The sequence below is a fragment of the Balaenoptera borealis genome, assembly GCF_965194805.1.
Source record: "Balaenoptera borealis genome assembly, chromosome: 2".
NCBI lineage: Eukaryota > Metazoa > Chordata > Mammalia > Artiodactyla > Balaenopteridae > Balaenoptera > Balaenoptera borealis.
Window position 1 is genome coordinate 1768381 of NC_138867.1, and position 13954 is coordinate 1782334.

The following is a 13954-nucleotide window of genomic DNA, read 5'->3' on the forward strand; positions in this document are numbered from 1 at the left end:
GAGAGTTGGGTCCTGGACGGCAAACGGGGTTTTGTGGAAAGTTGGATGTGATTTTTGCTACTGACTGGATTACTGGGGGAAAGCACTGCCAACTTCGTGTGTTTAGTAGAGAGTCCCGATTCTTACAGGAGAGGTGGCGTGTTTCGACGTGGGCATCTCCCCACCTTCTCTTTGAACAAAGGACCTCCTCCACATTCACATGCGGCTACATGGGTCCTACTCTGACCATGTGCCCTGTGTTCTTCATTTTCACAGTTTGGGTTTGTTCCTGTGTAACACACACGCATTTCTCTGGACACACATCCCCAGCACGTGTGCACAGTGACATGACTTAGACATATGAACATGCTTGCTGACCAAGGGCACCGGAACAGAGGCTGCCCCCCAGGGGCTGCCCGAGAGGTGGGGTTCGGGGTGGCCTTTGCCATGAGGGGAACCTTGGACAAGTTAAGGGGGTCAGTGAGACGGCGTGTCTCAAGGGTCACTGCAAACAGCGTCTTCATGTCCAACCTTAGCAAAAGCTGGGCTCGCAGGGAGTTCTTAATGAATGGTCACTGTCAGTATCGGCATGAGAAGCGTGAGCCACTCCCTCCCCTAAACGTGAAGTTCTGCTCTTCCTCGCTCACCGTGCCAACCGCGTGGACTTGCTTCTTCTTCCGTGAGGTGGGACGTCGTGGCCTGCGTCTGGTTCACGTGCTGCTCAGTGTTCGTGACCGTGGGTCTGCGTCCACACCACAGCCTCTCAGGAACAAATTGCGCCAATGCTCTGTTGTCTTCTTATAATATTATTCATATTATTATTATTATTTTAAATTGCAGGTTGTTTCCTGTCTCTAAATGTGATGTGGACTTTTATTTTTATTTATTTATTTATTTTTTTAAAGGTCCTTTTTTTTTAAAAATTTTTATTTATTTATTCATTTATTTATTTATGGCTATGTTGGGTCTTCGTTTCTGTGCGAGGGCTCTCCAGTTGCGGCAAGTGGGGGCCACTCTTCATCGCGGTGCGCGGGCCTCTCACTATCGCGGCCTCTCTTGTTGCGGGGCACAGGCTCCAGACGTGCAGGCTCAGTAATTGTGGCTCACGGGCCCAGTTGCTCCGCGGCATGTGGGATCTTCCCAGACCAGGGCTCGAACCCGTGTCCCCTGCATTGGCAGGCAGATTCTCAACCACTGCGCCATCAGGAAAGCCCCGTGGACTTTTATTTTAAACTGTTAACTCATACGTTTGACTCTCACAGGCATGCTGTGCTTTTGTGAGACGTTGAAGTTGACAGGGGCTGAAGGCGGCCACTTCTAAGCCTGGATTCTAATTCCACCCCTTTCTCACTGGAGTCCATGGGACTGGCTGCGTCCAGATCTTGTTTCCTCTTTGATGGTTGTCAGGAGGGTTAGGGAGGTAATCACTACGTAAATGGTCCAGCCTCGTGCCTGTCCTGTCCCCGGGGGAGTGAGCTGGGGGAGGGGCTGGGGGGGGACGGTGGATGGGGTCCGGAGCCCCCAATACGACCAGAGGGACCCACCTCCCGCATATGAAACCAACCGAGACAAACGGACGTTGAATCACACGTGGGTGGGCAGTAAGGTCTTCTGTCTTCCCTTTCTAAAAAGAAATCCGGGGAGAGGCTGCGTACAGCAGCACAGTATATTCGAGGTGAACTCATGCAGTGTTCACAATGTGGCTTATTGTTCTAAACCGTCGTTATGATTCATGAAGTGACTTCAACCGAATGGTTTAGGGCCACTTCCTCGTTCCTGCCATCCAGCGCCTCTTCGGAGGTGGGGGAGGGCATCGCGGGTGCACAGCACAACATACGTCCCATGTGGCTAAGCAACCACGAAGAATTCCTGTCGGATCCCAACAGGTGTGATGGTGACAAGACCCACTCTATGAAGCGAACACGGCTAAAAACACAGGAACCCCGTGCAGCCCTTGTATCTGCTCCCCCAGGTATTTCTGCAGCCACGGTCGTACTTCACAGGCGCGAAGTGTGAAAATGCAGTTCCTTGCAGCTCCCACACTGGGCAATGGGATGGGTCTCCCCACACCCAAAAAGGGTGTCCAGGGACTTCCCTGGCGGTCCAGTGGTTAAGACTCCACGCTTCCACTGCAGGGGTCATGTGTTCGATCCCTGGTTGGGGAACTAGATCCCGCATGCCGTGTGGCCAAAAAAAAAAAAAAAAAAAAAAAAAAAAATTCCTTGAACTGAATAAAAGTGAAAATACAACATATCAACTTAAAAAACCAAAACAAAACAAGCAAACCAAAAGAAGGCCCAGTGAATTTGAATTCCAATGATGTGAAGCAGGTATTTGCTGGGCCTGCTGTCTAAAGCAATTAAGTCTTCAGGGTTAGGGCTTGGAGAGAAGAGGACAGACCCGCCCCGAGGGCTTCGGAGGTGGAGTCCCTTGTCAGGTGACGCCTGTGACGGGATCCTTGGGGACACAGGTACGTTACACAGCCACTCCTCTAGTTTATCCAAAGTCCAAATGTAAAGACACACTGTGAGAATGTGAACTAGTCAAACATTTTTCAAAAGGTCCTTCCAGAAATGATTTCTTTCCTTGGAATCGTATTCTACCTTGAGATATAAAGCTCTCAGTAAAATCTGCAGGCAGAACAGACTTGCAGATTTACCCTTGTAACATCCTTGCCATTTCCCTCTTCTTTTTCTGTCAATCCCTCAAGCTGTACGTAACAAGTTTCTTAGGCTCCAACTTAAATCTTTCTACCTTAATCCTTAAAAAAAAATTTTTTTTTTAGCCCAGTAATAAAGAAAGTTTCTAGTAATAGGAGGGAGATTCAGTAGAAAATAAAATCTGTGGACATGTTACCATTTGGTGTTGCAAGCTCTTCTTTGGTTGACTGTGGACCACCCCACGGCCTCTTTGGGACCCACACGTTTACGTTCAAATCTCAGTTGTCTGAGTAACCAACCGTGGTATTTGTCACTGTTGGGGACACTAAGGTTTACTTTGGCAGCGGTTCCTTTCAGATCCTCAAAGCCAATTTGTTTCCTCTCCACCAAGCGTGGAAGGGATGCCCAGATGTCTGGTGCGGCTCCAGGGCACAGAGGGAACGAGGCAGAGTGGACGGCGGTGTCCACGGAGGAGACGCAGCCCCGGAGGGGAAGAAGGAGGGGGAGGCTGAGGGGCAGCGGGGTCACCCCCCAGCACTGGACCAGGAGGGCACTCCCCTGGGGGCTGGGTTGGAGGGGCTCGAGGTGAGAGGAAGGAAGTGACAGCACTCGTGGGGGCCCCGAGGTCCCCCATGAGCAGAGGGGACTGAGCCACAGAGCACGGTGAGGGGACAGCAAGGGGGCCCAGGTGACAACTATGACAATTGCAGCGCCGGAGCCCGGTGCCTCTGCTCTAACCGTCCACGCAGTGAGAAAGTGCCAAAGTCGGAGAAGCAAACCCTCTTCCTTCCTCTTTCTGCCAGGAAGCCGCGGGGCCAGGCCCGAGGAGACTGACCCCTGCCAGGTGTCCGCCCCACTGCAACAGCACCCCCGGGGGGTGCTTCTACCCACTGGCCATAGCGTGGTGTCCGTCCTCACCCACAACCCCCTGGCTCAGTCACCCGCAAGCATCAGGGCCCCTCTTTCCTGACCCTTCCAGGGCGTTCTCTGGGATGTGCCCCCTCCCCTGGGTGAGGTCCTGGCTTCCACATGGCCTAGGGGGTGCCCCCTCCCCTGGGTGAGGTCCTGGCTTCCACATGGCCTCCCCACCCCCCAAGGGCCCATGGCCCACGTGGACCTCTGTGACCCTCAAGGAGAAAGAGCCAAGCAGGGCACCCCTGCTGCCCCTGGGGCACCCAGGACCTGGCCGAGCCCCGGAGGCTGAGGCAGGGTAAGAAGTTGGCACAGCTGAGGTCCAAGTGTTGCAGGTAAGAGAGTGAGGCGTGAGAGGATGGTCACCTCCCGGGTCACATCTGAGTCCCTGGGACGGACGCCGAGTGTGGACTCTTGGCTTCGCACAGGAAGGAATTCAAGAGCGAGCCGTAGTAAAGAGAAAGAAGGTTTATTCAGGGAGAAACACACTCTGAAGGTGAGAGAGGCAAGGAACCAAAAGAGCCAAGGTACGGGGTTGTCAGCTTTAATAGGGCCGGGTAATTTCATAGGCTCGTGGGTAGGAAGATTGGAGGGGTGGGAGGTTTCTGGGAATTGGGCCTCGCCCGCGTTTGGCCTTTCATGCTCACCCTCAGAGCTCTCCTGGCACCTGTGGGTGAGTCAGGTAGCTGATGTGTTACAATGAGCGTGTACTGAGGCTCGAGGTCTGGGGGAGGTCTACTTGTCAGCCATCTTGGACCTAGTTGTTCCAACCAGCTTCTGTCGTGTCCTCGGGCTACGTCGCGCTTTTAAAGGCTGTGCCCCGCCCCCTTCCTGCCTCAAAAGGGCAGCCCTTCCGCAGGACAAAGCGGAAGGAAACTTCCCTAAACTGTCAGTAAGTGTGGCCTGGCTGGCTGGGCTCTGGACTCCCTGTGTCCAAGGTGTGGACCAGCTGGGGGGCGGAGAGGGTGCGGCCCCAGGGTGGGCACTCCTCCACATCTGACCTTGTCCTGCAGCTTTAAAATGTTTGTGACATGTGCCCATTTCTGTTCTCATTCTAAACAGGTGTCCGGTGTCATCCTAATCTATTACTGTAATTTTACACTTTTTTCCTTAAAGAAAGCACCTGCAGTTGTGTAAGCTCCACACCCCGTGAGGCACGGAAAGGTCACTTTCTTCCCCAGTCCTGAGTGCCGTCATGTGAAGGGCACCCCAGTGGCCTGCCTCGGCCACCGCTCTGGGGACGGCTCCCCGGTGGCTCTGTTACCGATGGAACTCGCCGCTCAGGAGAAGGCGTGTTAAGATCGGCGACGCCTTGGGCGGCTGGAGTGACACCGTCGGGACCAGCCTGGCTGCGGACTAGGGGGCTGACCCGGCCGGGGCCTCCTGTCCGCACCCTGAGCTGGTCCTGAGCCATCCCCCGACCCTGTGCCTCTGTCCAGGGCGCGTCCCGAGCCGGCGGCCTCCCTGGAGGCCGACCCTCCTGCTACCCACCGGACACGTGGCCGAGGCCTGTGCCAAGGAGACGTGCCGTCGGCAAACCTGGGGGAGCCGTGGCTGCGCTGTGGCCCTGCCGGCTGCACGTGAAGAAGGTGCCGGGGGCATCCCGGGCCCCCCAGCCCCGCGGCCCGCACCCCCTGGGACCCCAGGGCTGGGCTGTTCTCGGAGCCACCCCTCCTGCCGCCCGACCCCGGGCCAGGACACCGACCACACCCTGAAAGCTGCTCTCTGCACAGGACAGAGCAGCTGCCTGCCTCCCTCCAGGATGAGCCCTGTAAAGCTGGGGCGGTGGCCGTCACCGCCCTCCCGGGGCCCCTCTCACCAGCTCCTCTGGTTCCATCTCTGCCCCAAAAGATCTGAAACCTGCACGGAAGGAGTGCCATCTCCTGCCCACAGGCACCCTTGTCAATGGCGCCCGGGAGCTGGTTTCTGCCACCAGGTGCTCTCAGCAGCTTTTCTTTGGGGGAAACTCCTTGAGATGCGGCCGCGTCCGGTGCGCATGCGGGCCGCCCCGCGTGGCTGGGGTGATGGCCCCACGCGTCACCTCACAGGTCAGAGGGGACAAATCTCGGCCCTCGGGAAAGCCGGAGAGCCGTCCTGGCCCTCCTGCTCCGGCTCCTTGTCACTGACGCGTGTCCCCGAGGGTCAGCCCCCCGAGGACAGGGAGGCTTGTTAATTTCTTCACTGACTGTTCCAGCGTCTTGCCAGCCCTTATGAGAGGCTCGATAAGGCCTGTTGAATAAATGGTTTAGAAGACAAATGAGTCCCGGGTGAAGAAAGAGCCTGTGATGGTAGCATAGCATTGAGAATGCACTAAATGCCACTGAACCATACACTTGAAAATGGTTAAAATGGTGAATTTTATTTCATGTTTATTTTACCACATTAAAAAAAAAAAAACCTCACAAATGAATGAGTGGCTAATTGTGCAAAGTGTAACCTTAAAGTTAAAAAAATTGGAGATTATCTTTGTGAATTTTGGATAGGGAAGGATTTCCTAATGAGTCCACAAAAAGCACAAGCCAGAGAGACACCAACACGTTTCGATAACATTGTGAAAGTCTCACTATAAACCAGCTGAAAATAAAAGCCACAACTCAGCCAAAAAATAGTTACGATGAGCATCATGGGAAAAGGACCAGCATCGTCTGATAATGTAAAGAAATTCTACATGGCTCTAAGAAAGCAAAATGACCCCAAATGGGGAAAGCTTACACACAGGCAACGCCCAAGAGAGGAAGCCCGCAGGGCAGGAAGAGATGAGAAGGTGCTTGAGCTTGCAGACACAGGGGAGACGCACCCAAGGAGATGCGGCATGAGAGGGGCTGGCGAGGCGGTGCTGGGGACCGGCCAGGACCCGGGGTGCGAGGCGAGCGTGGCCGCCCGGGAACCAGTGCGCAAACGCCCAGTGAGTGAAGATGCACACGCCCTGTGACCCAGGAACGACAGCCCTAGGATACACCCCAGAGAAGCCCCACAGCTGAGAAGACTCTTTATTGTGGAATTGTGAGAACTGGAGTGTCCATCCAGGGGGCAGGTGGTAAGAGAAGTCAGCAGAGTCACGTGTGGAGCCCTGAGCAGTCGGCTAGTAACCGAGAAGGAGATGCAGCCCCGGGTGCTGGTGGTGGGTAACAAGGCAGAGCCGGAGAACTACGGTGAATGGGGATTGTTTTTCCTTTTTAGAAGCACGGAAACAATCACAACCTAAGACCAAAGAAGAGAGGTACAGGGTTCCAGGGGGTGTCCTAAGGCAGCACTTCGGGTGGGGACTCGGTCTCCTTCTAAGACATGAGCAGATTTTGACAAGCAGATGTGGAAGGTGATGAGACCTCTCCTGAAAGTTGAAGCAACGGTAAATGACCCCAACAGTAAATGGACAAAGGCAGATGGTGAGGGGAGCAGCGTGAGGCTGGGGTCCGTCGGAGTCTCACTGTGGCAACTGCCGTCCTGCACAGGAAAGCAGACGGGGCTGGACCCAGGAGGGGCTGTGACACTGAGACACCCACGGGCGTTTATGTAACTAGGAATGTACATTTTAGGTCTTGAGCTTTCTTCTTTTGATCATGAAACTATGGCTTTTTATAGTCAATACTTTTAATTTTAATCTCCACGCTTGAATTTTATTTTACGTTGGAGGGTAAGATCCTGACAGTAGGTTGTTTGACGGCTCACAGCATTTACATGACTCGTTTTAGATGCAGCTCCGCCCACAAGCTCTTTCACTTTAAGAATAAAATTGAAGAGAACTCACATCTCATCTGTCCTGCCGCGCTTCTGGTGGCGTCAGCATCTCTGTGGTCCACGCTCTTTCACAGGGTTTATAATGTCAGCAAAAGGATTATTTCAGGCTGACACTTGGCACAGATGGTTCTCAGCCAAATGTGATTTTGAAGGGGAGGATTTGATCTCAATTATTCCATTCAGCTTTGTTGAAGGAGAGTAAGAAAAAAGAATTTACTCAGCTTCTGGTTCTGTAGTATTTTTATTTTCGATGGAACTGCAGTGACCCTGGCAGGCGGTGAGCGTTCAGCGAGGACCGACATTTTGGCGACTTCGGAAAAAGAAACCTCGTTCACACAATCCAGGGCTTTGGGAACGGCCGCCCCGCTTTCCCGCCGTGGCTGTGCTGTGCTGTTGACCCAACACAGATCCCTCTGTCCCCCGCTGGACGGCGGCCAGGCGGCCGAGGTCTGTGGAGCAGGACCACTCGGTGCGTGAGGCCAGCTCAGCCCTGGAAGCCGCAGGGCGACAACAAGCCTCTGTTCCCTCGCGACAGGCTTTGCACAGAGAGGGTCCCGGCCTCGGCTCGGCCACGGGGACGGACTTGCAGAGGGACCTGGAGGGAAAGCCCGTGGAGGGGGGACAGAGGGTACCCGATTCTGGTTCAGTGGGGGAACCGGAGGAAGGGGACTCCGTCCCGTGAATTTCTTCAGCACCTCCGAGTTCACGGGACCCTCACGACCACCTTTCCTCTCCTTCCTGAGGCGCTCGGTCCTGTGTTTGGTTTTCGGGGAGGGGGCATTGGCTCACGTCAGCCCCACAAACTCAGGATCAGGAACTTGGTTTGGGGGAGACCTCCATTCCTGCAGATTTTGTGGAATTGTTGTATTCAGTTCTCAATCCTTTTGTTTTTTTTTTTTGGCTTTGAAACCTGAGCTGTTTGGACGTTGCCTGGAAGGAAGTTGGGGAGGATTCCCTGACCCCAAGGGGAAAGCAGGTCTAGGGATGCCTGGACCTCAGCCAGCACAGCCAAAGGGGCCGCTCTGGCCGCCTGCTTCTCGCCCCACCCAGAAGGGAGGGGCCTGCCCACACCCTACCCTGCACAGCTGAGACTGGCAGCAGGTGATTAGCCACAGGCACATGACTGACGGCCCAGGGGGCCCATCTGGGGGGCTGCAGAGGAAGCTTTGTAGTTCCCAGGGGCCGAGGTGGGCTTGTTTGGATAATTCACAGCCTGGCAGGCACCTGAGGCGGACGCATCGGGCTGGGAGTTGGGTGGGCTGCAGCTGGTTCTCGGATGGGGGTCTTGCTCTTTCAGGCCTTGGAAACTTAGAACGTGGTGGGGCGGGGGGCGTGCCCGCCACCGTGTGATCTTTCTGGGCCGTCTTGTCCTCCAGTCGACACAGCACGGTTCCCAGGAGGGGATGGTGCTGCATCTCGGGGGCGGAGCCTGCTGGGCCCCATTTTCAGAAATCAGCGGGGCAGAGAGAGAAGAGGGCACGTTTCCTGCTTCCCCTCTGGGCACAGTCCTCAGAGTGACGCCGGCCCAGGCCCTGTGGGGCGGGACTTGCAGCTGGCGGTCCGCCAGGGGGCAGGCGGGGCTGAGGGCTCGTCCCTCCAGGCAGACCCGCTGCAGACCAGGCGGGCTCCCCGCCAAGGGGTGTCCCACCCGCCTAACCCCGTTCCTCCCGTCTCCAACCAAAGCTTCAGGGAAGTCGCTTTTACGCTGTCCTGCCCCTCTGAGGCCTAGGTAGGCACAGAACCGCTCTGTGTGGTTTTCAGGTGTTTTCACCTGAGCACACCTGTCCGCTGGTGTGTCCTGGAGGTGGGTGGGTGTGTCTTGAACTTAGCCAGGTGGGGTTGGGAGGAGAACGGGAGAGTGTGGAGGCGGGTGGCTGATGCAGGGCCCACGTGCCAAACAGAGGCTCTGCAGAGCCAGCCCTGGAATGCGGGCGCGGGGCGGGTGGGGTCACCGCGGGTCCCTGGTCAGGGCTGGGGACTCGGCCCTCGGTGTCCTCATCCGCAGAGTGATGGGATTGGTCCCCCCACCCTGACGCCTTTGCAAATCCTAACTGTGTTTTTCAAGGCTAAACACCTTCATCCAAGGCTCACCCTGAAGGCGACACCCTGGGCCCTGGTGAGAACACCCCGTGGAGCTCAGGCCCCCATGGCCGCCGATTAACCCGACGGCTGCTCCTTTCTGACTATGCTGCACGGCGCCCACAGTGGGTTTTCTGCAGGACGGTCCACTGTGCGAGGCTTCCAGTTATAGAACAGGGTAATCTGGAAGCTGTCTTTTCTGTCACAACAAGGATTAGACAACCTCGCAGTGACGATTCCTCAGTTCTAGAGTTCCTTTTTTTAACTGAGTGCTGCTTTTCTGTGTCTAACCACGTCTGGACTGCCAGGCCCTCACCACTGCACACGGGAAGCATGCCTTTTGAACGGTCTGTGACGGCTTTGCTTACACACAGAGGGACAGGAGGGGCGGCCTCTCGGGACCCAGCAGCATTGCTCCTCAGCTCACCAGAGAACCGGCTGCAGTGGACGGCCGTCTGCAGCTGGGCTGGGCGGGAGGGGCAGGGGTGTGTCCCGACGCGGTGGGAGCGCTGCTGGGAGGGTCACTGCGGGGCTGCAGTCGGCCGGCTCCCCTCCGGCCCCCCTCCGGCCCCGACTTCGGCAGAACCAGGTCCATGCCTGAATCCAGCCGCTCAGGGTGTTCTGTGCTGTGCTAATATTTACTGAGCCACGGAATCTTAGGCTCCTTCCCGAAAACGGCTCTCAGGGGTTTCCCTGCATAAGGATGTGTCAGGATGGGCCCTCCCTCTGCCAACAGTGGCAGCTTTGGGTTCCCACAAAATTTCACCTGCTCCCAGGGTGAATTTCCGGCCCTTCTTGTCACTCTTCTTGAAGATGCCGCTTTGTGACTCTGCTAGTGGAGAACACAGGGCGGGCCTGGGCTTTTCGGGTGTCGGGTGGGAGGCTGCATGGAGGGTCTGTGTGTGCCAGGATGGCCAGCGCCACAGGGGACGGAGCAGCGACTCCACCTGTGGTTTTTGATGCTGTGCAAACTGGCCGCCTTGCCTGCCTTTTTAGCCATGGAATGAAGTCACCCGAGGGGCGCGTCCATGCGAGGACACGGTCAGGTCCGGATGACTGAGGACCGTGGGGAGTTCACGTGTAGGGTGGGGCCTGGGCTGCAGGGTACCCCAAGCTGAGGGAAGGGGGTCATTTTACTTCCAAACCCTGACGCAGGCGTGTCGTCGCACCCTTCTCACAGGCCCAGGACGTCTTCAACAGACGAAGCTCTGGCTTTCAACCTGCCCCCCTCTTGCCCCCTGCCCGCAGCTCAGGGCCGCCCCCTGGGACACGGCAGCATGTTCCCAACGCAGCCAAGCTCAGGCTCTGACCGGGGGCGGGGGTCACATGCAGGTGTGACGTGCTCATGGAAGGCTGCCTGGAGGAAGAGACCGCCGCGGGAGGCTGGGGAGTCGAGGCTCCCGCAGGACTCAGGGCAGCACCTGGCGGGCAGGGGTTCGGGGCCCCGTCATCCCGTCCGCAGCCAGGACCCTCACGGGTCACATCTCACAGGGGTGTGGGTGCAGCACAGGGACAGGCACCCAGGGGCAGAGTGTGAGCGAGGTGTCACCGGAGCGCGGCCCTGCCCTGCTCTTCTTGCACTCGCTGTGGCCGTGTCCCCCTATGTCAGGATGAGTGGTCATGGCAGGGACAGCACGCCGCAAAGCCCAACAGCTCTGGGGCCAGCCCTGCACGGGCCTCGGTGGGCCTCCCGGGGGACCACTAGGGACAAGCAGGGTCCTGGCTGGCGGCAGGAGGCTGACCCCCACCAAAGACGGACGGAAGGGACCTTGAACAGCAGGCCCGGCGTCCAGGTGAGGGCAGGTGCAGGTGGGGGCCGGGCAGCATGACCGGGGCACGGGGGAAGGCCCTCACGTGCAGCAGCTTTGCGGCGCCCAGACCGCCAAAGCCGAGGCTTCTGTGCCCGCCGTCCGCACCGGGCCCTCCGCAGAGGGGTCTCGGTCTCCTGGGACCCTCCCAAGACGTCTGTGCCTCTTGGAGTGGAGAGGCAGTGCGATGCTCCCCGCCGGGGGGTTGGGGTCATTTCTGGACAAAGTCCCCAGAATCGGTGCTTTTGCAGCTCCTTTCCTGGAGGGAGCTCATTGTCACCCCAGGCTCCCTCAGGGCACCCGAAGCCGCTCAGGGGACGCTGCCCCGGCCCCTGCCACGTGTCGCTGTGACCTTTCAGCTTGGGAGGGTCTGCGGGGCTGAAGGGGAGGGGCCGTCCCTCCCCTCCCCCCTCCCCCGCCGGAATGTCTGCGCTGCAAACAGGAACTTTGCCTTCTCGGGTCAGCTGACTTCTGGAAATGGCAGCACCGGGCCACGCAGCGCCGACCGAGGCCAGGATGTGGGCGCGTCCGGTGTGCGGGGGCGGCTGGGGCGTGGGCCGGAGGCCGCCTGGTGGCCTTGAGACAGCGTGTCCCCAGCTCCAGTACTGCCCTTGGGGCGGGGACGTCGCCCCTTCAGCTGCGGGACCTGTTCTGCTGGGAGGGCAGGGCCCCAGGTGAGACCGCCCAGGCTGGCTGTCCTGCCTGGTTGGAGAATCACATGTAAGACCCCGGGCCTCGCGCTGGGGCTGCACCGAGTAGGGCTTTCGATGAACTGGGCGGACCCTGAGCGGCAGAGTCTGGGGGCCGTGCCGGGGGCGCTGAGCAGGCGGCGGGGGCCCTGAGGTTGTTCCCAGACCTGTCTGTGACGGACGCTGCCCCCCCCCACCCCAGCCCACCACCGGGAAAGCTCCTGAAGGTTTACGCCCCTCCCTCCAGTAGCACCGTCATTTCTCTGTAACCATGATTATCAACCCTCGAACGCAGAAGATAGTCCGGACCGCGGATCTTTCCGTCTGCTGGCTCTTCGACTTCTGGCTTCCTCGACTCGACCACCGGTTCCTGGCCATCGAGCACGTGAAAAGCCAGTGACCAGCGCTTTCTTCCCTGGAGCTCAGGCCGGCAGCTCTGCCCCTAGTCCTGGCACTCTGGCCAGATGCTGTCTTTGTCTGGTCTTTTTCCCTCCTCCTTCAGATGCCGCGCTTGATCTGCAGGTCCGGGCTTGGCGTCCAGGACACACAGGTCCACAAGGACCACCTGCATCCCCAGCCAGAGCACGCACAGCTCCTGCGGTCTCCCCAGGGCCTGGCGACCTCCCCGGCATCAGCGCATTGAGGTGGGTCTGCCCCCATGGAAACCAGCACGCTCGCCAAGTGGCGGACACCTCCGTCCAGGAGCCCTTCCTGATTTCCCCCACTCCTGGAAGCCTCTGGGGCGGGGGGAGCTGCCATCTCTCCACCCTCCCTGCCCAGCGCCCTCCCTCCTGGAGAGGCAGACCCTCTGGGAGTGGGTCTAAGCATTTTAGTTCCTTGTCCAGGGCCACAGCCAGGTCACAAGGGCACAAGGAACGTCATCACACCCACACTGTCCACAGGGGGCTGATTCACTCTTGTTCCCAACACCTGGGGTGCTGGTCTGAGGACCCCACCGTTCTCTGCCTTTGAGCTTTTTAGAAAGCCCGTGCTGTCTGGGGGTGGACGTCCCTCTGGCCACCTCTACTCAAGTGCAGCAGGGAAGGGGGGCACCCAGAGCAGACCCAGTCCCTCCGGCTGCATCCGAGCCAGCTGTCTCTGAGTCACCGGCCTAGGGGTGACCCACCATCCCCTAAGCTCAGGTCGGCAGCTTCAGTCCCAGCAGAAGACAAATGTGAAATCCTGTACGTCAAGATTTGGAGAAGTAATTTCTGAGACAAGATTGAGTTTTTAAAGATTATAGTTTGGAAAACTCTGGTGCATCTAGTGTTTTCATCATTTCAGATTGCAGCGTTTTATTCTACCTGTGAAATACCATTGGTGCTCCACTTTCATGGTTATTTTAACCAGGACCTTCATCTATGTGAAATACAATTCATATTTTATGGCAAGACTGGAAGAATTTAAACATAAAACATTTACTCTGCCCTTTGACCTCCCCTGTCCCCCAACTGTGCATCGTGTGTCTGCATTAGGGATGACCACACCTCCCCATCGGCAGACATACCTGCCCGTCCACGAAGAGCAACATTCTCCCAGCAGCAACAAGACAACTCCTTAAAGATAACACTCCTTCTACACTCCTTCTTGATCTTATAAAGGGCCACAGTGACGCTTAGCTCTAGACTGTGTAAACTGTCAATAATACATCATTTAAGGCACAGCCCTTTGTCTCAAAAAACTTAAATAACTGTGCCTGGGCTTCTAATGGGTGGAACAATTTTTGGAGCTTTCTGAGAGGCTGTTCTTGGGTTATAAGCCTCAGTTTGGCTCGCATAAAATTTTTCATTTGTTTCTTAGGTCGACTGATTAATTTTTTTTGTCGCCATCTATAACATAATAATAACCACCATAGTGATGGTAACAACAAACAGTGTTGGAGTTTGCAAAGTGTTGTATAAATTACCTTGGTGACCCGGCAGGGGCGGATGGGGGGTTATCAGCTGTTTCACAGGTGAGGGCGCTTGACTCACGGGAGAGAAAACCTCCCAATGGCTTGGAGCTGGGGCTTAAGTGGGCATCGCATTGTGCTCAGGGGTGGCTGTGGCCTGGCCCATCTCCTGGTCTCTTTGTCTGTTTCAGAAATATT

General features: G+C 57.0%; 1 protein-coding gene and 1 long non-coding RNA gene across 2 annotated transcripts; one reads left to right on the forward strand and one right to left on the reverse strand.

Annotated features, from left to right (window-relative positions):
• The first annotated feature begins 8932 nt into the window (after positions 1–8932).
• LOC309624140 lies at positions 8933–13664 on the forward strand. The gene is made up of 3 exons (XR_014241783.1): positions 8933–9018; positions 9355–12509; positions 13150–13664. It is a non-coding gene; the product is annotated as an uncharacterized lncRNA (long non-coding RNA).
• LOC309624139 (uncharacterized protein) lies at positions 10987–12250 on the reverse strand (the record flags this gene model as incomplete). Its single annotated transcript, XM_082381863.1, has 2 exons — positions 12153–12250; positions 10987–11849 (listed from the first exon to the last, which is right to left on the reverse strand). Exons 1-2 carry the CDS (start codon positions 12241–12243, stop codon positions 10987–10989), a joined length of 954 nt encoding a protein of 317 aa, XP_082237989.1. The 5' UTR covers positions 12244–12250.
• Positions 13665–13954: the final 290 nt, after the last annotated feature.